Raw genomic sequence first — 26,810 nt, 5'->3', positions numbered from 1 at the left:
GGACACCCCGCAGCCCAAAAGGCATTTCCAGAGCAGGACCAGTAAAAGCATGGGGATGTGTGGTCACCCACCATGGGTATATATGACAATTTCCATATTAATCAGAGCACAATATAAAACACCAAACAGAAATGAGCTCATCGGCGTGGCTGAGCTCCTGGCATACAAGGATCGAGTGTGTTCTCGTCATCCTGGCTGCTTGCACCCCTGGGATTTCCAGTCTCTCCTTGCGGCCTGGTTTTAAGCCCCAGGAAATTCAGCAGTGCTATCCCAGTTTCACCTAGTGACTCACACCTCTTCACCTTTGGACTTTATTTCCTCACTGCTCTCCGCTTTCTCATGCAAATGTTACGCCTGGGCCAAGGTGCTGCAGCTCCTGGGAGAGTTTCTGGAATCGCCTGTTGCCGCTGGAAGGAGCGAGTCTGGATGAGACGGGGCAGGTCGCTTCACTAGCTGGAGCTGGGAAGAGACTGCAATGTGCACCCTTGATAATAAGTGAATGCATAATAATTATAAGTGCAACCCTGATACAAAATAATTAAATAAATTCATTAAAATGCATCTGCGGCCGAGCAACCTAACACCCCAGTGAAGAGCTGCTGGTCTGTACCACCTCCTCCTCTGCAGACGGCAGTGGGGACCGAAGCACCCAGCCACGGCGCAGGGGACACGAGGCAGCATGGCTCACGAGGAAGGAGGACACCCAGGTCTGGAAAAGGTCATTTGAGCAACGAAAATTTAAAAGGGTGCAGGAAGAAAGAAAACAGAGGCAATGGTGACTGCTGGCCTTGTTTTAACCCGTTGCCCATGCTTACACTGTTGTTAAAATAGAGAGAGCTGGTGTTAGCCTGGGCTGAAAGAGCAGTGAAGACAAAGCAAATAAAGGCTGGGAGAAGAAGCACGTGCTCTGCCACGACCATCCCCATGGGTCCTCTCCGGAGGTCACGGCTGCGAAGGCATCTCATCGGCAGGGCAGGCTCCGCAGCAGCCAGGACACACGTCTCCTGGGGTCTCCGAGCTGCCCCAGGGCTCCCGCACAGACCCCAAAGGCGAGCAGGTCTCGGGGGTCAGCCCACAGCTCGCGTTTCCCGCGGGCTTGTCCTCGGCAGCTGCCCCCGTATCGCTGGCCTCGGCACGTGCCGCGGCTTTCCTTCCTCGGCTGGGGAAGGGCAGCGACCTTGCTGCTGCTTACGCCTCGTGTGTGCCAAATCACAGCTATAAAAGGGAGAAAAGTTCAGCTGAAAAATACGGCTCACCTTTTTATAGAAGAATATGGGATCTGTTACATTCCAGCTGAAACCCTTCCAAAAAGCCAGGTGGGACTTTTTCTATATATATCTAAATAAAAACGTTTCTTTCAACAAAAAAAAAGAGCTCTGGCAACTATCCCACGCCGAGAAAGACGTTTAATTGAAGCCACACAAAAGGCAGTCGGTCTCACCAGCAACTGCACTTCTATCGCCTCCAGAAAGCTTGACGCACGGATTCAAAACCAAGGATGAATGTCAGCTGTCAGGTCCCTGAGGCTCTCCAGTGACCTACATGCTACCGAGAAAAAAATGCCCAACACTTGTTTGAGGTTGAGTTGGGAAAAGTGGCAAAGGTAGGATGGCTCGGCAGAGGGGGATCACCGAGCCAGGAGCTGGGGTGAAGCATCCCCCAAGCAGGCGCTGCCCAGAGCGAACCCCTTCTGCTGGGGAGCTTGTGGTGTAAATCCATCGGTGCATGGAGTTACGCAGGAGCAGCTCTCGCTGGTCCCTTCCTCACCCTGTGTGAGAAAAGTTAAATTCACAGCAAGCTTAGCACGGAGGGAACTCTTTGCAGGGAAGTCAACGGTATCGGAAAAGGAGTGAAAGTCGAGCCCAAGGGCTGGAGGCCACCAAGGCTTTCGCCTTCGGTGGACGCTGCAGAGAAGCAGGCTGTGTGGGTGCATGGGGCTTCTCTGACCCCCAGTGGGGTTTCTCCATCTCTGGAGATGTTCCTGCTTCATCTCCAGATGCTTGTGTTTCAGGCTGAACTACCTCGGAAGAGGCAATTGTGGTGGGAAGAGTGTCCCATAAGGAGGTACAAAGGAGAAGCTCTGATGGTTCAAGTTATCATCAGACAAATCTTCAGGTGTGCACAAACTTTCACAAACTACTTCCCTTCTAAAATACTGCCTCTTGGCCTCAAGATCTGCTCTTCTTCCTCATTTGCAACAGGAGGGGACCTGTCCCCGTGGCAGGTTTGGGCAAGTTGCATGTGCTGAATCAATGAGAGTGTCAGGAGATGCCACGAGAAGGTTCGATCTGATCCTTGCCAGGTCTGTAGAGCCTTGCGTGGGGCATCTCTTCCCCACTCCAGCTTTGATGCGATGGCTACCATCACCGGGCGCATCCTGCCTTGTGCCGGCTCGGCAGTGATGGGCCAAGCTAGTGTGGCTACCGGCGGCTGGCCGTGAGTCCTGCCTGATGTGCGTCTAGATGGAAACGCGATGCCCGTCCCTCTGCCACAGCTGGATCCAACACGACAGCGCAGAGTACTCAAGCTGAAAGGACCGGTACAGTCCTCTCCATTTTACAATGCTAGTTCCCTTCTCGTATGTGCCGTGATTGTCCAAGGCAACATACACTCAGGTTTCACTCTCTGCCCATAGTTTGCCTTTGTACTCCTCTCCCTTTCCCGCAAAGCACATTAATTTCTGCAACCTCCCTTTATAATAAATCCAAACCCACCAAACTCAGTGGCGAGCATCCCCTGGAAGGGAATGGGAGGGCAGGAGGGGAATTCGGTAATAAGATGTAACGATACATTTGAACCCTAAATGCATCCTTGTATAATCAAAGCTGTTCTGGCTGCAGGGTGAACACTTCCTCTCATCTTTTTTTTTCTTTTTAAATGGAAGAAACAGACTGCCTGTGCCCACAGCCATTCGCTCTGAGGCAGAAGTTTAACGTCAGGCCCCATGTCCGGCTGGGTGACCCGGAGCCGACGCGATGCTAAAGTCTCGCCCGATCCCAGTCTTGCATTGGGCTGAATCTCACCCGCTGCGCAAACACGCGCAGGGTGTTCTTACTGCAAACAAGGCATCTATTTTTAAAAGGCAAGAAATCACGTGAAGTAAAACATGGAGGGAAAGAAGGGGAAAATCAAGTTCCCGGAGAGCAGAGACTGGAACAAAAGTGGCAAGTTTCCAAGGCTCCCTTTTCTCTGCAGATTAACGTTTCTGACTCTCCTGTGTCACCTGCCGCCTGACAGCATACGTGTGTATGGAAGCATTTACGTAAAAGCCCAATTTATTGGCTAAAAATCACTATTGTGTATGCTGTCATTCGCAGCCCTTAGATTTATCACCACATCCAAACTGAAACACTCGTGATTTATCACCAAAGGCACCCGGCTAGAGACCGGCGTGGGAGAGAGCCTGGCTCCATCGCTTTGGGTCTGTCTGTGCTGTGACCCACAGACGGGATTGCAGCTACCTAGGTCATGTTTGCTTTAAACCAGTTCCCAGCAGCACCCAAAGCACCGTGGGTGCTACAGTGAGCCCTGCCCACCTTTCCATTGGGTGCACCCCGTGGCGTTTTGCAAGCTCTCCAGCATGCTGGAGATCTACAAGGTCTCCCTCTCCACTGCTGGGCTGAGCCCTTGCATCCTTTCCAAGGGGTGCCAGGGGCTTTGCCAGCTGAAGCTGCCCATGACGTGGAGGAGAGACCGTCCCAGGGGAAAGAGGGTTTCCTCGAGTCGCTGAAGGCATCCTCTGGATGTGGGTGCAGGTCTGTTGAGCCAAGAACACAGCTCAGTGTGACTCAGGCTGAGGATTTCAGATGAGTTAAATCCGTTTCGTACCCAATCCCTCAACTGGATAATTACCATTAATTATACAGGCTTGAACTCTGGCCACGCTCTCTCGGGGACCTGGGAGATGCTGCTCTTGTAAGCGGCTGCATGCCCAGGAGAGCCAGCGCGGGACCGCACCTGCCGTCATGCGGCAGCTGAAGGCGGCTGCGGCAAAGGCAGCGCTCGCCGAGCGGCGCGGCTGGAGACCTCGTCCTCCACGTTACGCCCGGTCCCGAGGGATGCCGGTGGCAGAGGATGCCCCAGGGCAAAGCAGCAGCTCACAATGGTGTGCCCGAGCTGTGTGGGCAAACCAGAAGGGAATCTAGGGATCAAAGGTGGCTCCAGCCATGGATTCCTCCGAATCCTTTCCTACCGATTTTGGCGCAACGTTATGTAAGAGCAGCCCAGCTCCTGAAAATCTGCCAGGCTCGCGAGCAGTGAGCAGCAAGGAGGAGGTGAGAATAGAAACAAATAAATAAGCACACGTGGCAGCTACCTCCACAACGGACCACGTTTTCAAACGCTGCATGTAAGCAGAAACTCCAGGTGTCTGAGAGCCGTCAGTGGGATTGTTCTGGATTTTCAGGAGTGTAAGGGAAAATAAAACCTGGACCAGCAAAGCCACTGCCCTCCAAATACTTAAATACTTGTTACCTGTCCCAGGCCTAGGAAGGCTTTGGTGCACCAGCCTTCAGGAAGCCTGCGGGCACCTGCAGACGGGATTTCCCATGTATTTTATCTCCATTTCAAAACCCCCAGTGGAGTCAGGGATCCTCAGGGTGCGTGGAAGATCTCTTTCTCACTCCTGCATCTCGTGTTCAGTTATGTGTCTCCCACCAGGATCCGCAGAGGCACAGAAGCTGTTTGACCAAGAGCAAACCAACAGCCCTCCATCTTATTTCCACTTTCCCACTCCCCTGGCAGCCCTCCTGGTCCTCCTTTTTCATCAGTTTTAATTAGAGAAGCAGCTCATCCATGAAGCAGAGTTATGCTGGGGTAAAATCAGAGGAAGCAAAGAAATCAGCCATGTGCTGGCCCAGCCACTTGCAGGTCCCAGGCTGCTAACGTGCACTTCTGGCCAACACAATGAGGAACATCCACGAAGTGCTTTCTTCAAGCCACGTGAAGCCGAAGCTACACAAAATGTCCCATTTAATCTTTCTGAGAAGCAATTGCGTCTCCCCATCTTGCAAGCTGTGCTCCACACCATGGGACAATTCACAACCCTCTGTAACCACACCCAGGCAGACCAAGACAAGCCGTGCAGAGAGCCACTCCGCTCCCCACCGCCTCTCCCCTCGCACAGCAAAGAGAAAAGGCAAATTATGCTTGCCCCTCCATAAACCAGCTGAAGAAGGGCTGAAAAGCCCTTTGCTGGATGTATGGCAGTGGCTGCCGCGTATGTTTTTCCCTTTCCCCCTCTATGAACGGCTCAGCTGAGGCTCGGGGAAACCCACAAGAGCTTTCTAGCCGGTTATGAAACTCAGGCTTTGGCGGAGCGTAGAGATTCCTGACCAAAGAGGGGAAGACGGGGGCTCCACTCCTTGCCAAAGCAGCGTCAACTGATCCGCTACGGCTGTTCTCCACTTAAAGTAGGACAAAGCCTCCTTCAGTGCTGATTCTCCTCTTTTTCTAAGCGCCGGAGCAGACAACCGCCACGCTTGCCCAGGGATGCTCGACCACGGACAGGACACATCAAAATGGCTCTAGTGCCTGGTCTTGCTTGAAAAGTCGGGTTCATATAAGAAATTCACCAAGAGGATGGAATGTGCTGTGTTTTCTTAATCCAAATAGCTATAGCAGGAAAAAGCCTATTGTGGTCACTGCTATATTAGAAAAAAATCGACTTCTGACATTTTTATATGAGAAGGATTTTATTGGTTGTGTTTTTGCCAGTATGAACCTTCCAAAACTCACCAATAGAAATTTTTCCATTCGAAAATATATTTCATCAGAAACCGATGAAGCACATCAACTTTTACCAAAAAAAAAAAAAAAAGTAGGAGGGGAAGAATGGCAACTCATTTCTCCCGTGTCAAAATAGCCTGTCTCGAAATTTTCCAAGCAGAATTTTTTAACATTTTTTATCAAAAATGTGATTTTAACAAACTTGAGATGGACTTGTCATCATTGTTGACAGCTCCTGTTGGTGGGAGATTTCAGATGGAAACCAGCTGTTGAGACTGGGAAACATTCAGCTCAGTGGAAATCAAGGCCTGGCTCTGGTGTACACCAGCGAGAAGAGAAAGAGTCTCCGGCAGGCATCCTGCTGCTGGGTGTCTGGGGATGGGGCTTCGTTTGGCTTCTGTGTGTGGTTTGAATCCTTGGTAAGCCCCAAGGCAAAGCCAGAGGCTCTGGAGCAGCAGCCAGCCTCGAGCTCCTCGCCAGGTCCCGCACGGTGCAGCCGCCTGCCTGCAGTTTGCAGGTTTGGTTGCTGGAGGGAGATCATTGCACTGTATGTTTTGTAAATAAAATATGACACTAAGAAAACACCTGCCTGTGCGTCATCAGCTCCCTTCTGAACAGGACACGGACCCCTACATCTTCAGATCAGCCTCGCGGCATGTTCCAGCTGCTCTTCTTTTGTCGGACAAATTGGCACCGTCTACCCCCAAAACTCTGCAGCGTCTGTAATTTGGAGGTCAGCAAAATATTTTAGACATCAGAGGCAAGAGGCATGCATAAAAGGTTTATCTTGATTGTAACACAAGGAAATCTGGATGCAAACAGCAGGAGTTAGGAAAACATTTAAATCGTGACCGTGTATCACGGTTAGGAAAAATAACATTTGACCCGCAAGTCACCCGTTCTTGTTTTTGCAGTGTTTGAACAGTCCGTGTAGATCTTTGTTTGAAATGTAAACAAACATGCTGAATTTCACGGACTTAGCAAATATGTAATCTAAGGCAAGGGGAAGTGTGGGTGACTCGCATTTCTTAGGATCCACCTACATACAGCGATAAAATAAGGAGCGTTTCATTATTATCTGCATATCTATACATGTACGTGTGTGTATATATAGTGTATATACATATTATATTATACACGCTGTGTATGTATGTGTGTGCATATATTATGTATATATACGTACAGAACAATAATGAAATGCTCCTTGTTTTGCTCCTGTATGTAGGTGGGTATTATATATAGAAGATATATATTTTTAAACATATCCAGATTATGAGCAATCGTACGATAAACAGAAGTGGCATGCGCATGAGATAGTGAGGACAAATCAGTGGGGAAAGATATTTTACACGGCGGCTTCCAAGGAATGTTACCAAAGCAGTGATTTATTTGTGGAATTTCGGGGGGGGGGGGGGGGGTAGGAGGAAAAGACACAAAGGTCTCAGAGCTGCAAGCGAAATAAACTGTACATCATCATGTATTTAGCAAACCAGAACGCAAATTGTAGACAAATAGAAAGAAAGGGGGGAATGTATGAACCATAAGCTTCAAAATTATGGAATGGTTCAAGCCTGTGTGCAGAGTTTAAGGACAAAGGGATTTCCCTGATTGTTCCCCCTCTAGAAATAAATCACTGTTGTGAGCAACACCGGAGAACAAAATAGTTTCAGGATATTTATAACACCTTGGCTGGGTCCCTTCTCTAATCAGAGAAGCTGGTGTGGGGCGAGGCTTGTTATTTCCCGCAGAGAAAAGTTAGCTTATTAAAAAGATAATTTTGCACTGGCATTTTAGTATCTCTGGCTCGTCACAGAGTTTACTGCTGTTAAGTAAGGGTCCTTATTTTTTATGCTCACATAGCAAAAATGTAAATGCGAAAGACTGCCCAAAATACAGCCCCCTCTGAACAGGACGCCAAGAATTGGCGGCTGCTGTTGAGACGCAGAGCTGTAGCAATGTGAGTCAGTTATCAAGGTGACGACGGGGCCTCGACAGATTCGCCTTTATCTGTCACTTCTCTCCCTTCCCCTTGGCTACGCCTCTTTTAACAAGAATTGACAGTGCTTTGGACCTTGCCTGATATGGTTCAGCAAGCGAGATACATTCTTTGCCCTCACCAGTCTCTTTTGAAGGGCCAGATCCTTCTTTCCAGAAGTACGGTGTTTCCAGTGAATCCCCAAGTCCATCTCCTGAGTCGCACTCTGGAAGCTATCCCCCTCCACCGTGTTTCCCAGAGCATTAACAGGAGTGAAAGGGACTCAGCACCCCACCAAAGGTGCTCAGATCCTTGCAGGACTCATATTTCCAGCTCAGATATTTCCAGCAAGGAAAACAGGGCCAGGAAGGTTCCTCTGGAAACACAGGACCAATTTCCCTTTTTAAATAATTCAGCAAAGTCCACAGGAACAACTTGCCCCGCAGAATTAGAAAGGATTTGAAAGAGAAAGCAAGCATTCTGTGCCAAGGAGCCGGGGGGGGGGGGGGGGGGGGGGGGGCGTTCCCCAGGAAGGTGCAGCACAAAAATAGATGTAAATCTGTAAATGCTGTCAGATTGAAGTAAATCTGAAGTAAACTCTCTTGTCTCCAACAGGGTTCCTTTGGGCTTACACCAGTGTGACCAAGATTAGCGTATCGGCTTGGGCGTGCTCGTTACGATAAGTGTTTGCTCAGGGAAGTCAAGTTGTTGAAGCTGTGTTTTGCAACGGCCACGCACCTGCGTTTTGGGTAGACTCTGTCTGCATGCTCTTATCTCCTTCCTCCCTCCAGATCTAAGGCGTGCTGAGACTGCAAGTCCTTTGCTTCATCGCCCTCACGAACCCAAACTCTGCTCTGGTCCCACCACGGTGATAAGCTGCTATGAATATTGTGTAACTGTCGGCAGGAGGAATCCGGCATGCATAGTGGGAGCAATTCACGCAGGGAATGGAGGGGAGGAGGAAAGAGGTTGACACAGCCATCCCTGCGAATTAAAGTAGGAGTAAATAAAGCAATTAAACAGTATCCAATGTGAGATGAAAACTGAACAGTCGGAAAGGCCATCACAGCCCATCTCCCTTGCAAATGCAATCCCATTTATGAGCAGAACCTCATTTAATTGCTTGTAGCCGAGCCATAGCTACATATAGAATAATAGCAGAAGTGTGAAATAAAATATCAAGCTGCTCTTGAAAGAGTAGGCTAACTTCTCCATCCATAAGGATTTCAGAGCTGGTCCCCCCGCCATCGGCATGGCCCCGCGTGCCCCGCAGGCCTTCCCCCCGCAGGCCGCAGCGCCCTGTGAGGGAGATGGCAGACAGCAGGTGTGATTGTGGTGGTGTTCGCCCTGTTTTAGGGCAGGGGCTGGGGCGGCCGCCATTACACAGACGGGGAGGGCACCCCTCAAGCCGGCCACCTCACGCCAAGTTGCCACCACACGGGTTGAGGCAACGCGGCTTCCGAGCCGGTGCCATGAGGACGCAGCACTGACAGAAGCCCGACCCCAGCCGCGGCCCCCCGCCATCGGCAGCCACCAGACGGCCGCCTGGTCCGGCTCACGGCCAGGTTTCGACGGGCCGAGGCGGGGCCCTGCCACGGCCCCGACACCGCCGCACTATTTCACCTCCCCTGAGCGGAAGGATTCCGCGAGAGCGGGACGGCCGCCGACCGTTCCCCCGCCCCGCTCTTCCCGCCCGGCCTATAAAGGGTTTCCGGTGATCCGCCTCGCTCTCGTAGTATCCATGCGCCGGCCGTGCTCGCTGAGGAGACGGCGGCCATTTTGTTCAGTGCTGGGTCTCTGCTGAGACCGGCGGTCGAGGGGGGGGCGGGGGGGGAAGAGAGAGAGGGAAGAAGGAGAGCGGGGAGAAGAGGAGGAAGGGGAAAAACGAGACAGAACGAGGAGAGAAGTCGGGCCGGCCAAGCAGCGAGCGGAGGGAGGGGAGCCGCGGGGAGGGGTCCGCCCGGCCGCTGAGAGGCGATGGCGGATATAGACAAGCTGAACATCGACAGCATCATCCAACGGCTGCTGGAGGGTGAGGGTCGGGGAAGGCACGGGGCGGGTGGCCGTGGGGTGGGTGGCGGCCGGGCCAGTGCCCGGGAGCCCGCCCGTGCGGCGCCTCCGTGGTCCCGCCTCAGCCACCGCCGCGGGTGATGCACGGCGTCCCGCCTGCCCGGTGGGGTCGGGGGGACCAAAATGGAGGGGCGCCGAGGCGCTTTGTCTGCCCCGGGCTCGCCTCCGCCGCCTCCCCGGGCGGCTCAGCCATTCGGCCCCAACTTTTCCCTCAGCCCTCGTGTTTCCGAGCTGTTCCTGCCCTCTGATCCCTTCTGCGCTCCCGGAGCAGTGTGGGGACGAGCCGGCCGCCCCCCTTCTGCCCTGCAGCTCTGAGGAGATGCTTAATTTAGTATTATTTTCTAGGAAAGTATTTAAAAAAACCTGGGGTTTTCTCTTGCCTTCCACACGTGCACATGGGGTCTGTGCTGGGCTGCGTAGTCGTGGGGCTCTGGAATAAAGACCTAGCGTGTTTAAAGAGTCAGTTGAGGCAGCTTTTCAGAAAGTCGGGAGGAGACTTGCATGGGTTTCAGGATATCGTGGGTTTAGCTTTGATTAGCTGCTTGCATTAATGCTACCATAGCACTTTGGCTCTTAATTCGTAACATATGGTCGCTTTTTAGGTGCGAATAGAGGGTTGGGTTTTGGTGTTTCAGACAGTCTGTGGAAGGGCTTATTGTCTTGTATTGTTAGTGCTTTGGGTTGAAGAGAGTTGCATGGGAGTTTCTAAATCAAAGGAAAACCCAGAAGTTGCAGGGGGGGTCTTCAGCATCATCCCTTCGGTTGCAGGGGTCGGCACCGGACTAGAATTGTTGGGTAATCTTTCTTAGGGCAAAAGGCTGAGAAGTAGTCAGTGACAAATTTTCTTCCAGGCATCAAGGAAAAATCATAATTATTCAGAGAAGGAAGCTAGCCTGATCCAGCCTCATTTCACGTGTGTCAGGGCAGGCATCTCATCTGGACTTAGGCTTGAAGAGCTTGGTCGGGGATTTAACTTTTTTCCATTTGGCACGAAGTCATCTGAGATGTTGCCGAGGCAAATGGTGAAGAAATGTCTTTCAGCTATATTGTACCCTTTCCTTCTTACAAGATTTTGTTTGTGTAATGGCTTGGATAGCAAAAGGTCAGGCAGGGGAACAGTAGTGCTGCTCTAGAAATTACTTAGAGTTAAAAATCCTATAGATGTATTATGGGATTATTGAACTAGAATAAGTAAAAGTAAATAGGGCTTTTCCTCTGATCCGTTTTGGGTTTTGCCTGTTACCAATTTAAACTGCCCTGGTTTAAATTATTTAAAGGCTTCCCTTCATAAATTTAGACCAGGATTTTCCTGAAACATTAGTAGTACGATTTGTAGATGTCAGGTCCTGTATGTTGTATGTTTGGTGACATATTAATAGATGCTCAATTTTACTGCAAGTATTACTTGCAATTCTTACTTGATTTCCCCTAGTGTAACTAGTGCAATTTTCTCAAAGTGTAAGTTCTTAATATCAAAAACATGGAATAAGATAATCCTAGAAAGAGATCTGAATGATTTTGAATTATTTCTCGTTTAAAGTTTCAAAAAGTAGTAAAATGTACTATGTCAATGTGTTATGTTCTTACGCAGCTTATATCAGTCTTACATGGTTGGAGGAGATGAGACTTCATACATCAGGCCTCATAAGGTTTACTGACAAGATCTTTTAAGAGATGGTTCATGCAACTAAAGATGTTACCTGAGGTTGCATCAGCTGCCAGAACTGAAATTAAATTTTTTCCTTTATTGACATTTCAGCTGGGATTTTGGATTCCTTGAGGCAATGATTGTCTTTCAATATTTAAAACAATTACCGATGTTAGTAACCTATGCTGGTGCTTTTTTTGTTGCTTATTAAATGTCTATTATAAACATCTTTGCCAGACAGAGTAATGATTGACCTTTGTGGCAGTCTGTCATTTTTATACTTTTTTTCCAGAAAGGGCAAAATGATACTGCATTTTAGCAAGCACTGCATTTTTGAGAGAGTGCTAAATTGTGTGAATTACTGTGCAAATGACATTCTCTTCGGTTGTTTAAAATTTCCTTGACTTATCCTTTCCCTGAAATTATTAAGGTCTGGCTAGGTAGGTGACAGGGCTGAACTTCCAAGGTGGAGATCTGCATGGTATTAAATGGAGGGGAAAAAAAAAAAAAATTTGAAGTACGTGTAAGGATTCTCATCCGATTTCAACTTGGAGCAAACGAGAAATTCTTTTTCAGTGCGGTTCTGGTAGAACAACTGTATAATGTTAGTTATACAAAGTCTGGTGTGCCTGTACCAGAACTCTGTTTCGAGCGATAGCCTTTTCAGGCAAGGTTGCGCACAGATTAAGATCATACTCAAGCATGAAAACACTGCAAAATCTGTTTTAATAATCAGCTTACAAACCGAGTTGCCTAAATCCTTGTGCAAGCTTTAATTTTTAGAGCAATTCTGTATTTCATTACAACTGTCTTCAAACTGTATACTTACATATTTTTATAACAGTTAACTTGAGGTGGTTTTGCTAGTAAAATACAAAGGATATGAACGGGGGGGGCATTATCCCTTCCTTTTTAAAGGTAACAAACCCAAGTATTCAGGAGATACTTGATGAAATATTTCAAATCAGTGAGAAAATACAGTTAAGCAAGTATTTGTGGTGTACAATATGCCTTAGCATTGCACTGTTGGAAGAGATCGAGAGCTACACCAGTAGTGAATCTAGTCTAATGGTTGAGGTAAAGTGAAGGGATTAAAGGGTGAATAATAAATTACTCTTGCTTTTGTTCTTAATATAAGATATTAATAATGTATTTGTAAGTGGGGTTTACTTGCTTTCTATCCTGACTTCTCTGATCAAATGACATTATTCTTGCCTTTTCCCCAAATAGCTGATATTTTCCCACCCGCATTAGGCTAGTTAGTGGAAATTATTAGTTTGTTCTTTAAAAGGCCTGGAAGTATATATTTAGCTTCTCATTCTAAGGTAAATATTTGAAGAGTCTTTCTTGCTCCAAATGTTTATAGTACAGAGCCATTTGGCATTGAAATGTCACAAAAACCATTTTTCAGTAACATTATTCTCAACCTTGGAAAGCCGTTCAGTGAAAACATTGAATGTACCGATCTTTTTTTGCTGTAATTGAATTTATATTTGTTGCCCTCTTTACTAATGAGGGTTGTGTTCTGCTAGAAACAATTTCATGAGTACAGGTTGTCTAATTTTGTCCCTTTTAGTAACTGTACTAACAACAGTTTTCACAAGAATAAGGCTTCTGAAGTGTAGTAAATTACAGTATCCTGCACTGAGTATTGAAATCTTTCCTCAGTGTCCTTCATAGTGGATAAAGGCTCGAATATTTATGGAACTAGCTCACTTTACTGAGGAAGAAGGGGAAACATGACAGCAAATTACTCTCCTTCTAGGATGAGTATTGTAGGCAGTAACTTCACAGTTCTGAGCTTGCGGCTGTATGTGTCTGCTAAGTCAAAACTGCCAGTAGACAAGAAGATGCTTGAAAAGCTCTGTGTAAGATGAAAAATCAGTGGCATCTGTATGGTCACGGAAGGGGTTCCAGGAAATGGCAGAATTCCTGCTCAGCTCCTGGTAAAGAATGAGTGACAAATCCCGAGATTCCCTGAGTGTGAGCATGCCTTCCTTTCTGTGTCATGTCAGATGGTGTTCCTATAACTTGAGCCCCTTATCTGTTTCCTTCATCTAGTGCGTTGGCAGCTTTTCACAGATAAGTAGGGTCTGGTTTGAAAATGGAGCTCATAGTAATGTATCTAGAAAACAAGATTGAAATGTACTAGTCTGACCATAGTCTGAGGATAAATAAGAGGGTAAAATAACACAATTTCAACATACATAAGTGGAACCCAAGTTGAAATATTTTTCTGAAAATCTTATCTGTGCTGCAGCCTCTGCAAATGCTATTAAGGGAAAACTAATGAATGGAGGCTACTTTGGATAAAGCCATGTGAGGCTAGAACGCTGGGATCCATTCTGAAAGCTGAAATCCTGGTTAGTGCACTAAAATCATCAGAAAGACTCTAAATCCTCAAACTTTCTTGTTTATACACCCACAGATTTCTATTCCCAGTAAAGCTTGTTGTATAGCTGTCAAGGATATATTCTCTCTAATTTGCTTTAAATGGGGAAAGAGGATCATCCAGTTGTTAAAAATAGTTGAGCCAAAAAGTATGGATAAACTTTTGCTGACATCAGAGGAGACTGTTTCTTACAAATGCAGTTCTCTGATTTTTTTTTTTTCCCACCTTTCTTCTAACTACAGCATTGATTGGGTCTGAAGTGTTGCATGCTGTTTAGCTTCATATACTGCGATAAGTCTCTGGTTCTCACAGATGTTAATCTGAAATGTGGTCAGGTTTCACTTGATGAGTTGGGATACTGTGATAAAGTTTCTAATAGACAAGCAGCACTTGTTGACCTCAAACCATATAATTTTTCATAGTTTGTGTCGCTTAATGTTAATTGCTTCTTGCTCTGTTGCAGCAATTTCTAATAACGAGAAATAGGAGTTCTGCATTTGGAAGATGATGATTAGATTCCTATCACTGCTGTGAATTCAAATAAGTCAGTTAAATTCTGTGTTTGTTGCCCAGTCAGTGAAGTGGAGGAATTTGTCATCTCTGAGTGTTTGTGATCAGCGTGAGTACCTGTTGCTATGTAGCTCTCTCCAGTGTACAAGTATGTTACAAGATGAAAATTTTGCAGTCATGCAGAATCTTCTGTTTGATAATGCTGCTGTGAACTTTTGTCATACTAAAAAGTAGACTAGAACTTTTTCTTTTTAGAGGCTTGGGCACTGAGGAGTTGCTTTTCAGTTTCAATTTTGAATTTGAAATGCTCTGATCAAAGTTGGTAGTGCCTGCAGTAAAGTAAAACCTTTTTTACATCAACCACTTTCAAGTTATTTATTCCCTTTGTGCCTATGGTGCAAAACTGAACGTGAAACTGTCATCAGGAACTGCAAAAAAACAAGATTAAAACCAACGTGCAGTATTTTTGGAAATGTCTCTAGGATTGCAGACATTTTAACGTAAAACGTGGTAAAACTGAGACTTGTTTAATAAGCTAAAAAATGAACTGACCTGCTGATAGACTATTTGCTTGAAAACATTTTCTGTACAAGAACTTGATTCTGGCACTTTAGTTGACAGCATTTCAACTGCTTCTTTTAATGTAATACTGAAGGAAAATGAGATGTTTGGATCACTGACATTTCTAGTATTTTTGAATATTCTATTTTTGAATACTTTCCTAAGTATCCGTCCCTTTTATATTAACCTTGAATGAGGTAATATACTCGGTTCTATAATAGCATTTGCTTTTGTTAAAGGATTGTGTGGCACCAAGGTGAACATTGGAAAATGGTAGCGATGGGACGTGGTGTAGAAGTCTGTTGTACTCAACGTGCATGTGGTCGTCTGACTGTTGTACGTTCTAGACCCCACAGTTCTTGACCCCTTTATCCTTCACAAAGAAATGTATAAAAGTTATCCTGGATGTCAGGTGGTGTCTTAACTCCTGGCAGCTGCAGCTGTGCTTTGTACTAGCTCTGTTTGCTTGCACCAAAATGACAGGGGTGCCGTTAAGTTCTTGCTCTTCTTCCTTTTACTTCCTTTTCCCCCTCTGCTGGGCGGCTGTTGTACTGCACTCACCTCTGTTTATAATACACCTTCATTTTAGAGTTGGTATCTGTTGTTGTTTTCCAGCAGTTTTCCTCCTTGTCTTGGAAAGCCACGTTAATTTTAATAGTTGGAACCTGTATTCAAGTCAGTACCTCTGCAGAGATCATCTAGGCTCCAGGGAGGGGGTTTTTTTCTGTAGTCTTTTCCATCCAGTGGAGAGCTTATTTTTCTAAAACTTCTCATACTTGTACAGTGGAGAAGTTTTTACTTGTTAGAAGACTGCCCAGACTGGACACTGAAATTCAAGCTCTCGAAAAATGATTTTTAAGAACAGGAGCATCTCTGCCTAGAAGAGGATGGGAATAGATTACTGTCTGGAAATAGTGCAGCAGTGTGTTGAGACAAGACATAAATAAAATATTATTTGAAAAGGGCTGACTTTTTTTACTCAACTGATTAATCTTTAGCTTGTTCCACTGTCAGTTCCAGACTGTCATTTCTGAGAGAGGTTATTTCTTATGCACTGAAAGAACAAATGTGCATGTACAGTACTATCGAGCTGCTCTTTTGACTTTATGACCAAGCTGCCAATTATCGTACTGTCTGATCTCTACAAGCTGTCTTGTTTTGGTTCAAAGCAGAGAAAAGAAACTGTAAACACAACATTTTTCACAGTATATTATTTTTGCCTTTCTTAGTGGGACTACGTAACTTGAAGACTCAATCAGAGAAACCTTTTAAGAAGTCATTCAGACTGAACATCCTGTGTTTCCTTGCCAGCTCTTTCATTGTGGATGAGAAAATCCTTGCACTAAAAATGCAGATTTCTGAAACCAACATGCACGTCTGCATATTTGATTCTCCTGAAGCCAAAAATATTTTTTTCCAGCTTTTCAGGATATATAGGTCAACGTTAGAAGAAATTGAACACTGTGTTTCTTCTGTGCTGATTCCATGTTGGACGAAAGTGGTCAAAATGTTATTGGCAGGCAGTGTGCTACAGAACTGAATCAAATTGTCCTGTTCTTTCATCCTTCTGGTATCTGTACTAGTGAGTTTGTGAACTGCAACAAAGCATTATGTTATCTTCTCGAGGTTTTCTGCAAGCAGATGACTAAAACTGCATGAAGATTATACTAGTTTAATGAAAATGTATTGGAGAAACGTAGGAAACTGGTATCTGAAACAGTTTTCAGATTTTCATTTAATCTTCAGCAGAAATCAATGCGTATGCTTTATTCATGAGCTTTAGTGACTCAGTGCATTACATAGTCTGTATAATATTTTATACTTTTTAATTTATGGATGTGAGATACAGGGTTTGGTTTTAGCAATTTATAACAAGACGAAATCATGGAAAGTTAGATTTTTTTTGGCTTCTCAAAAAACTAAATACAAGCGTATTGTATAATCTCAAAAACAAAGGTGAATTGTAAAGTTTGAGTAGGGGAGAATTTAACATTTCTAATTCAGACAGCTGATCACTATTCTATAAATTTCTTTATTGCTTCTAGATATTTTGCATTTTGAGCAGCTTGCTCATTGCTCAGGAGTGTTTGGAAAATTACTGTATGGATGAAAAAATTACTGTGTGGATGAAAAGCCTCATGCGTGATAAACTGCTGTGACAAAGATTTAACTTATATGCTTCATTACTTCGAATATTTTAATGGAAGACATGAAGTTTAATGATAATTCCAGTGTTGCCATGTAGTGTCAGTTTTGAGTGATAATACATAGGCAGTGCATAATAAAGGAGCATATATTGCTTGAAAGATAACATTATTAAAGCCATGACTTCTGACCTACAATTAACTTAATGTCACTGTCGGTATACGTTGTAATTTGAACTAAGGTTCAATTTTGAAGCTTGTTTGAGGAAAGGTGGTGTGTTTTGGGGTATTGTCAGTGATTCTGTAGGGCAGCCCGTGCCACCATGACTGGGGTCTCTGGGAGTCAGTATGCAGGGTAGAATTGTTTTGGTAGTAACACTCTAAGTGCAGGCAGAGGTTGCGTCCAATGACACTTGATTTTATGGATGGGTATTAAACAATCATTGTTTCACTTTTGGTCTAGATAAAATGCATGCTGACTGAACAATGTTTTCTTCTCTTGATCAGAGGCTTGCACAAAAGTAGGAAACTTCTGTGCTAATGAGAAATTGTAATCCCTTTGGAGCACAACTGGTTTTGTTCTTACTCTTCCTAAAACACGCCCCCTGCCCTCGGCCTTCCCTACTGCAGTTCTCAGTTCTTGATTTCGTATAGTGCAAGGCCCACAGTGACAGTACAGATACTGGAGTCATCTGTAGCTTTCAGCTTTCGTACTCTGACGTTAAACAGTATCAGGGTAATTAGACTGAAATGGTATCTAAAAGGTTATTTAGGAATTCAGGAAGGTGATATTGCATAGGTTCTTGTATTTGAAAGGGTTTGGGGCTTGTTGCTTGCTTTTTTTCAACTAAAGACCAAGCCTTTTTGGATGAGAGCATAATTTCTTCAGTCTCAATGCCATATGAGTTGTACACAGTAAGTTGCTTAAGTAGGCAGTATTACCAGTGTAGTGATTTTGTTTCTGGAGGTGTTGTCAGAGTGTTTCCAGGCATCTGAGGCTAAAGTTCCGAGGTCATTCGGCTTTGATGCGGCTGAAGCAATGTGTTATGTTGTAGATGACTGGTTTTATTCCATAATCTTACTGGAATTTGCTACAGTTGGTTGTTTTGGGTTTTTTTTGCTTCAGCCTTATCAGTGCTCCATGTTGTCACTGGTTTTGACACCAAATAAAAATATAATAAGCTTCACCAGTAATGGCATAGTCACAATTTTTTATTTAGTCTTATCCTAACCCTGATAAATTCTGTTGCATGCAATTTAGCCATAGTTACAGCATTGCTGCCATAGAAATGTCCTTTGTATTTCTGGGCAAGAGAAATGGCGGGGAGCTGGTAGATAAATGGAGTGAAAGCTGTGCTGGCGGCTGTAGAAACTCGTTCAGGCCAAGCTGGTGTCCTTGTTGTCCAGACTAGGAAGGAAAGCTTTGATGGATATTGAAGGGAACCAACTCTTGTGAATTGTTGCAGTGTGGGAGATTGAAGCGGTAATGGAGGGGGGTGAAGGATTGGCGGGGAGGGAGCAGGGAAGTGGTCTGAGGCTGGGAGATAGATCTGCTAGCTTGTCTTTTACTGTGCTCAAAGGCAACGATAAGGAGAGCTGTTTTGTCCTTGTGATCCACAAATGTTTCCTTACGTATAGTTGTGACCTTCGAATCGTATGCTTATTTTTCTTCCGTGTTTGCTAACTGCAGTGTAGAATGGGGCAGCACAGTATTTATTGGTACTGTAGTCTTGTTTAGATACTGTCTTGGGCAAGGTTTTAGGTTTTTTGGGCAAGTTTAGGGAAGCTTCCACATTTGAGCTCCGATCTTGATGATTAAATGGGAGACTTTCTTTTCTTAAGTTCAGACAGCTTTCCAGAGAACAAGTGTATAACTGCTTCATTTTAAAAAAATATATATAGTCACATTGTCCAAGGTGGATTTTATAACTAAATAGAACTAAACTGATGCTATTTAAAATGTGACATTTAACGGGGGAAGTGTTGAGCCATGAATTCTGTTAAATGAAAGTAACATACAACTGAAACAGAACACACTACCCTTTCTCTGGTAACACAGCAGTGCAGTTTCACCTCAGCAGACTGATACTACCCTGTTATCTTCTCATTCTGTATTGCAGTGGCATTTGGTCAGGCTCTTAAAATAACACTAGGCATATTGTTGATTTTGATAACTGACTTCTGACTCCTTCCGACAGTGCGAGGATCAAAACCAGGCAAAAATGTCCAACTTCAAGAGAATGAAATCAGAGGACTGTGCTTGAAATCCAGAGAAATCTTTCTGAGTCAGCCTATTCTACTAGAACTTGAAGCTCCACTGAAAATATGTGGTGAGTGCTGTGGTTTTGATTTGATGCTTGGGGCGGGCTGTCAGGTAAATGCAGACCTTAAGCAGAGAACAAATGCCAGGTGCTGCTTTCACTTATCAACAGTAGAACTAATAAATGATTTCAGCAAAAGGGAAAGTAAAACCCTGCTGGATGCTTAGGGCGGAGGAGTGGGGAGAAGGTAACAAACATGAGAGTTGGAGTAGGGATGAAAATAATCCAAACCCAAAAAGAAACGGGACCAGTTTCACCAGGTCTGTTGGGGAAGGGGTTCACATGAAGTTCTGGAAAGGAGCTCTTGTATCAATGAAATAATGTTTGGCCCAGTGGTGACTGAACAAGGGGAAACAAAGGAGAACTAGTAGTTTATTGTAGCTGCTATTCAGGGTTGAACCGTGGTTTGACAATATTTTGAAATCCCACTGGAAACTTAAATTTCTGTACTGTTTCTTGGAATTACTTTCTAGTTTGGTTTCACCATACTTGTACACAGTGGTGCTCATTTCACGCACATGTACGTGTCTAGTCATACCAAAAGAATGAAAAATGTCAAATAAAAGCATCAATAAATGCAGTTTTAAAAGCTTCCAACAAACGGTATTTTATCCTACTCTTAACACTGAGGATTTACTTCAAATTGAAGTAGCTTGTTCAATATTTGTAACATTGGTAGTCTAAAACCATGGTTTAGTGTTCTGCTTGTCAGAAACAAAACCATGATTTAAACCAAAGGCAGAAGTACCAATTTCATTTTCAATACAACTTCACTGCTAGAATTTGAATTACTGAGTGTTTCAAGAAAACACCAGAGATGGTACAGAGGAAAACAAGTTCCCCAAGTGGTCGGTTTTCCGTCAGTATTCCTAATGCTGCGTGGAAATACTAAGAATGAGGTAAAGGTTCCTGATCTCACAGCTGCTAGTCAAGTAAAGGATTTAACTGGATGTCAGATTTTCATTTGAACACGGAGTTGGCTTCTTGGAATCTTGATTTTGTTTTACGCGGGTGTGAATACTTTTAAGTAGCTACGTACTTCATCTTAGTGCAGTTAACCATTGCATTACATAGATATCAAACGTCAGTATGTCATGATTTTATATCCATTAAGATAAACAGTAATCTTTAAGCATGTTGTAGGCAGTATCTAACTGCAAGCTTTTTTCGTTCTGAAGTCAATCAAAAGAATGTTGCAAAGGGTCGCTTACGTGTCATTTCTGAATACTCTTTACAGGTGACATCCATGGGCAGTACTATGACTTGCTTCGACTCTTTGAATATGGAGGTTTTCCACCAGAAAGCAACTACCTGTTCCTCGGTGATTACGTTGACAGAGGAAAACAGTCTTTAGAAACAATTTGTCTTCTATTGGCCTACAAAATTAAATACCCAGAGAATTTTTTCCTCCTCAGAGGGAACCATGAATGTGCCAGCATCAATAGAATTTATGGGTTTTATGATGAATGTAAGTAATACAGATGTGTGCATCTGGCTTGGGAAAGCAGGGTAGGAGGTGCTAGTGTCGCAGTGTTAGATGATTCTCTCCTAGCTTGCCCTTCCCTTTGTGCGCTTCGGGGGGGGGTCCTTGGCCTATTTTAGGAAGGGAAATGTGTCCTTTCCCTGATCCTATTGGAGTCTGATCCACAGCATGCAAGTGGGTAATTTTATTTATTGGCCATTGTGTTAACTAACAGTTCTCACTGGTACATATTGTTAAAGTTCTTAAGGTCATCTAATGAGAGATGAGAGAATTTTGCTTGATGTGCTTTACAAAAGTTCACCTCTGTTTCTTTCATCTGAGGGATGATGGTGTATACTTGTGTTATAACTTGGAGAATGGGCTGTTCTTCACTGTGGTTATGTTACAGTGCTTGCAATCTACTTCATATTAAGACCTGTAACTTTGTAATGTTAAAAAAAAAAAAAAAAAAGACTTCGCCCTTCTCTGGATGCAGTCCTGCTGTATTGTGTGCTGTTGCTTTGGCCAAAACCAATATTTCTTCTCCTAAATGGGGCAGAGCGTGTGAAGCCTTCGGTGTGATGCGTGCTTGGATTGAGCACCAGATACTTGCTCAGTAGGTGGCTTCAGCTGCAGAAGTTGTTACTTGAACCAGTGCGTCAGCCTTTTAATGAGGAAATGTGCTCGTGTTTCTTTGGCATCACAAGTGCTCCTTTGGAACAGGAGCCGTGTTGCCATGCCGTTAACGTACAAGCTCTGTCACTGCAGAGTGCATTAAGGTCTGTTGTGACAGAGGCTATACGTAGACCTTACCCTAACATAACAAATAGTTTTGCTGTGAAGTAGAAGTGTGTGTTTGTGTTTCAAGGGATGGGACTTAATAAATCCAGATAACGTAGAGGAGATGAAACTGCTAAATTAATTGTGCACTGAAGCATTCTCACAACTTGTGTTGTGGGACATACTTGGCTTGTAGCTTACAAGATGTACTCTCCATGTCTTGTTCTCCCTCAACGAGGAAACAAAGATGTGTGGTATTTCAGAATTGACTCCTGAGAGATTAATCAGAGGCTTAGTCATATATCGCAAATATGTTCAGGGTTCATATATTGGGAGAGTCCCTTTGAAAGTAAAACTGTAGCGGTTTCATTTTTCAGTCCTGTTTCTTTGCTTAGAGAGACTTTATGTGGTAAAGCACTAGCAGAAGTTTAAAGAAAATCTGCTTTCCAAGAATTGCTATCTTCTCCTGAAGAAAACAGCAAATGGCAAGATTTTCTGAAATGGATCACATTCTTCAAGGGATAATTTTCCAAAGCAGAGTTGGGACTGGAGAGTCTGCCTGCCAGCAGTGCAATGTTGTTCTGTTGAACAGACTTGTGCTATCCTCAAAGCTGCTTCAGAGGGCTCTGCCACCCTGAGAGAGACCTTTGAAACTTTCTTATAAGCAATAAAGTATGTCAGCGGGTATCGGAGAAGATAAACTGTGTATAGGCTTTAAAGCTAACTTTTTGCAAGTCTTAGTAAACTTCAGGCAGCCGTGTTAGGTTGGTTGTAGTTGTGTTAGAAAAGCGTATCGACTGTTTTTTCTCCAAAATGTCTTGTAGGTAAGAGAAGATACAATATTAAGCTGTGGAAAACCTTCACAGACTGTTTTAACTGTTTACCAATTGCAGCTATTGTGGATGAGAAAATATTCTGCTGTCATGGGGGTAAGTAACAGTTCCTTAGCTGATATTTGGGGAGCTGTAATGCTCTAGTATCCATCATGGCAATTTCATGTTTATGTTGCTGAAGCTTCAAAACTTTAGGGATTTTTCTCTGCCTTGGTTAATGTATGAGGTAGGCTTGAGCTTAATTAGTGTCAGTTTTGTGAATCATTGAGCTGGTGGCTTTGTAACTTCAAACACAATGATCTTTTTCTTTTATACCAAAAGGCGTATTTAATGGCCCCTCCTTTTGAGTGAAGAATCCTTGAAGGTTTTTTTAGACTCATGACTAGGAGTTTTATGTACATTCTGAAAACATGTGTTTTCATAGCATCATAGAATGCTTTGGGTTGGAAGGCGCCTTTAAAGATGATTTAGTAGAATCCCCCCTGCCGTGGGCAGGGACATCTTGCACTCGATCAGGTTGCTCAACGCCCCGTCCAACCTGACGGGTTCAGAGTTTCATTTGTAGAAATTGGCTCTGTTATGCTATGTGATACCTGCTTCCTGCAACTTTTCAAAGTCATGAAATACATATTGCACCTTAAATGTTCTATCACTTGCAAGTAATTACAGTTGCCCAGGGAGACGTATCAGTGAAACATGGTATGAGGTCTGTTTGATACTGTATTTCACTTACTAGGCCTGATGGTTAAAGTAAACATACCCTGCGATTTCTAGTATTAATGCCTCTTTTACTTAACAGTTCTTCTAACAGACACTTGCAAAATATTACAGTGAGATTATTGTAATCCTGTAAAATGTGGAAATGGCTTCGCTTGTCTTGCTTCCAGTAAATCTTCTGGAAAGTGACTTGTCTTCTGTTACAAAGGCTTTTAAACAAATGCTGGATTAAAAAAATGTCAGTTACCGTTACCATTGAACTACGTAAAACTGCAACGGTGAATCAGTTTGAATACAAGTTATTTTTGTCTTGAATTAATACCTCAGTCTTGCAGAGCAAAGTTGGACTAAAACGTGAACTGTCTGTGTCTTAACTCTGAACAGGTTTGTCACCAGACCTTCAGTCAATGGAACAGATAAGACGAATTATGCGCCCCACTGATGTACCCGATCAGGGTCTGCTTTGTGATCTCCTGTGGTCTGACCCTGACAAGGATGTCTTGGGATGGGGTGAAAATGACCGAGGAGTGTCCTTCACGTTTGGTGCTGAAGTGGTTGCTAAGTTTCTCCACAAACATGATTTGGATCTCATATGTAGAGCTCATCAGGTATTTTAATTTTGTACATTAAACCATAGAATAATTTAGGTTCAGAGGGACCTGAGGTGGTCGTCTGGTCCAGCCCCTACACACGTGTACTCAACACAGGACAAACCAGCGTAAGGCCCAGTTGCTGAGGATCTTGTCCAGCCAAGTTCTAAATACTGGCAAGGATCGAGATTCCGCTGTCTCTGAACAACTTGTCCCAATGTTTAACAACCCTTGTAATACGCATTTTGTTTCTTAATACACATAAACTGTGGCTCTGATTCCTGAACAAGATTGTCTTGAACCTAGCAGAATCCCGATTTCCTCATTGCTAATGGACTCTGTTGCTGAACTGGGCCCTGCAATGGTTTTCCCGCTTTGGTGTGAGAGTTTGGAACTCGTGCTCCTTAGATGCAGCCAGTCATTCAGCCTCTGGCGCTGCTTAAGCTGCTTTGTACCTTGGCAGGAAGAAGTTGTCCAGTCTAATATTTCTGCTTTTCTCTCTAAAGGTTGTCGAAGACGGATATGAGTTTTTTGCAAAAAGGCAATTGGTAACTCTCTTTTCTGCCCCGAATTACTGTGGAGAATTTGATAATGCGGGTGCCATGATGAGTGTGGATGAAACTCTAATGTGCTCTTTTCAGGTACGGTGTCTGAAGGTTTCACCTCCTAGTTAGTGTAGTCACACTTTAAATTTGCTCTATTTTGAATTGAAGCTTTACTGTTAAACCGTAACGCTTGTTTCAAGCGGATCTTTACAGACACCGCATGCAGACAGGGCTGTGTTTGCACTCATGTCTTCAAAAAGGTGATAAGCCCTTGCTGCTGGGAGCAGCCGAGCTGTTGTACCCTGGAACTGGATCATCCAAGCAAAGCTCTCGGCTCTCAGCCTGCTTCCGTTGGCAGGGGCTCTCCCGTCGGCTGCTCGGAGCCCTGCCCTGGCTCTGCGTAGGAAACACTGTTATTTCTTAACACATCCATTCCTTGGCACGTTTAGGGCTAGTCCAGATAACCTGTACGGTGCCTTCACTAGTGAATTACTTGATTGTAAGAACGGTAAAACTTTTTGCTAAATGACTGAACTATCTTTTCAGATTTTGAAACCTGCGGAGAAAAAGAAGCCCAATTCCAGCAGACCCGTAACGCCTCCCAGGGGTATGATCACAAAACAAGCGAAGAAATAGTCACTTTGGCGCTGCCTTGTTGGGACTTGTATTATAGAATATAACCTCCATTTTTAAAACTGTAATGTGTACTGTTCAGCTTGCTCAAAAATAGGTAATGTGTTTGTGGTTTTCCTTTTGATTTGATGAATGGCATTTGCTGGTTGTAACAGCGAATGAAAGACTTTCCTCCCTCCCAGGAAAAGAGTTTTAAACTTCCCTTTCGTTGGTGTTACGGCCGTACACTCCGCAGCAGCTTATCCCGTCATTATGGGTAATTGTACAACTGACTTTCTCAATCCGTACAATGAGTAGTGTAAATGCTTGTTTTCTTCTTTAGGGTCTAAGGAGGGCACTAGTGTGCTGCGAGAGTAGTTTGTTACTGTCGGAAATTACATACTGTTTATACAAACCACTGTGAACTTTTTTTTTACGTTAAAATTTGTTTTAAAGGGATTGCATTTCTTTTAATGTCTTGTCATGTACACATTAGTTTTATTGCTGTCAACTAGACATAACCTTCAACCTTGCCAGCATCGCTGGTATGATGTATATTTAATTCAGACACACATCCCTCTCCGTATACTTCAAATGACGATTAAAGCCATTATTTTAAGTGTTTGTGTCTTTTTCCTGAAGCCAAAGTTCGCTTAGAAAACTGTTTGTACCCGACCCACCACGCTGAGTTGGCAGGGCTTGCCATTCGCGCCTTCCTCGTGGAGAGAAAAGGAAGTCCTGACTGGAAATAGCGCGTAGAAATGCTGTGCTGGTTGTTCTGCTCACGGTCAGAGCAAACACGGTTTGTACCGTTTCCGTCTGTTCGCGCAAGCGGACCGCTCTGCAGCGGCGCCGCTGTCGGGAGGCTGGACGTTGCCGGAATGGTTCTAGATCTGCCCCCGTGAGTTTGTGCGTTTTAGCCGAAGGACTTTGTTCTACAAAGCAGCCTAGAAAACAGCTGGATGAGCCAACCAGAGGTGTTGATCTCGATCACCGGTTTATATAAATCTCTCACAGAATCTTGTTTTTTAAAAACTGTTAATCTTTTTTGAACAGATAACAGTGTACAATACCATGTAGTGAAAATCACTTATTAAATGAAGAAATTGTTAAATCTTCTCGGTGTCAGTTTATCACAACGTATACACTACTGCTATCGGAGGACCTGACTTAGATAAATAAACTGTTCTGGAACCCCACAGATTCGTGGTTTGGATTTGTCTGAGCTGCCAGCGCTGCAGGTACGTTTTTAAACAGGGCCGTTGGCTTCGGACCTGGTTCTGGAGCTGTAGTGCGCATATGGCCCTTAAATACAGGCACCCGCCAGCGGGGGCGGTGTACAGCCGCCAGCACAGGCTGTGCTGATGGTGACGGGCGAGGTGTGACGGCAGCGCCGGGCAGTCGGCGCTCTGGCCCTCGACCGGAGCGCGCCGTTGGTCCGTATCCCGTGGCCTGCCGCCGCCTCGCGCGTGCCTCGTGGAAAATACCGCGGGGTTTTCGGAAGTGGAGCGAGGTGGCTCGTTCCCTTTGAGGCGGCTGCAGCGAGGAACCGCCGCTCGGCGGAGCCTGCTTATGGAGGGGGATGAGCCCCCCGCCCTGTTGTGGCGCCCCGCTTAGCGGATGGGTTCCCCTTCGCTTTGGAGCCAGCTGGCCGCATTTTTGATCAGAACGCATCGTCTGGGCAGGCCCCGCCGGTGATTTTGGTTTTTAATGTATGTCTCTGCCAAATCAAAGCGCCTTTTTGCCACCTGAAGGCCTCTGAAGCTAATTAATCAACCCCCTCTTGGTGACTCCTGATGAGCTCGTGCGATTGGGTGTCAGAGATTGCCTGTTACAGGCTTTCTCGCAAACTTAACTTTCACCCTTTAAATCACGGTTGTGGTTTTCTTTACAGCTCTACAATTTTTCTCCCACCTTGTAAAA

General features: G+C 44.7%; 1 protein-coding gene across 1 annotated transcript; it reads left to right on the top strand.

Moving 5' to 3' along the window:
• The first annotated feature begins 9,548 nt into the window (after window positions 1-9,548).
• On the top strand, window positions 9,549-26,072 carry PPP1CC (protein phosphatase 1 catalytic subunit gamma). The gene is made up of 7 exons (XM_082325519.1): window positions 9,549-9,734; window positions 19,226-19,357; window positions 20,586-20,816; window positions 22,415-22,519; window positions 23,525-23,748; window positions 24,237-24,371; window positions 24,822-26,072. Exons 1-7 carry the CDS (start codon window positions 9,680-9,682, stop codon window positions 24,909-24,911), a joined length of 972 nt encoding a protein of 323 aa, XP_082181645.1. The 5' UTR covers window positions 9,549-9,679; the 3' UTR covers window positions 24,912-26,072.
• Window positions 26,073-26,810: the final 738 nt, after the last annotated feature.

The sequence above is a fragment of the Platalea leucorodia genome (assembly GCF_965183815.1).
Source record: "Platalea leucorodia genome assembly, chromosome: 12".
In the NCBI taxonomy this organism is placed as follows: Eukaryota; Metazoa; Chordata; class Aves; order Pelecaniformes; family Threskiornithidae; genus Platalea; species Platalea leucorodia.
The sequence above is the reverse complement of the archived record's forward strand: the minus strand, read 5'-3'. Positions and strand labels throughout refer to the sequence as shown.

Bases quoted from the DNA above. Each gene is read 5' to 3' on its own strand.
- PPP1CC (XM_082325519.1), top strand. From the start codon at position 9,680: ATGGCGGATATAGACAAGCTGAACATCGACAGCATCATCCAACGGCTG. The intron at 19,358-20,585 runs GTGAGTGCTGTG...TACTCTTTACAG, and splicing joins AGCTCCACTGAAAATATGTG to GTGACATCCATGGGCAGTAC. The intron at 24,372-24,821 runs GTACGGTGTCTG...CTATCTTTTCAG, and splicing joins CTCTAATGTGCTCTTTTCAG to ATTTTGAAACCTGCGGAGAA.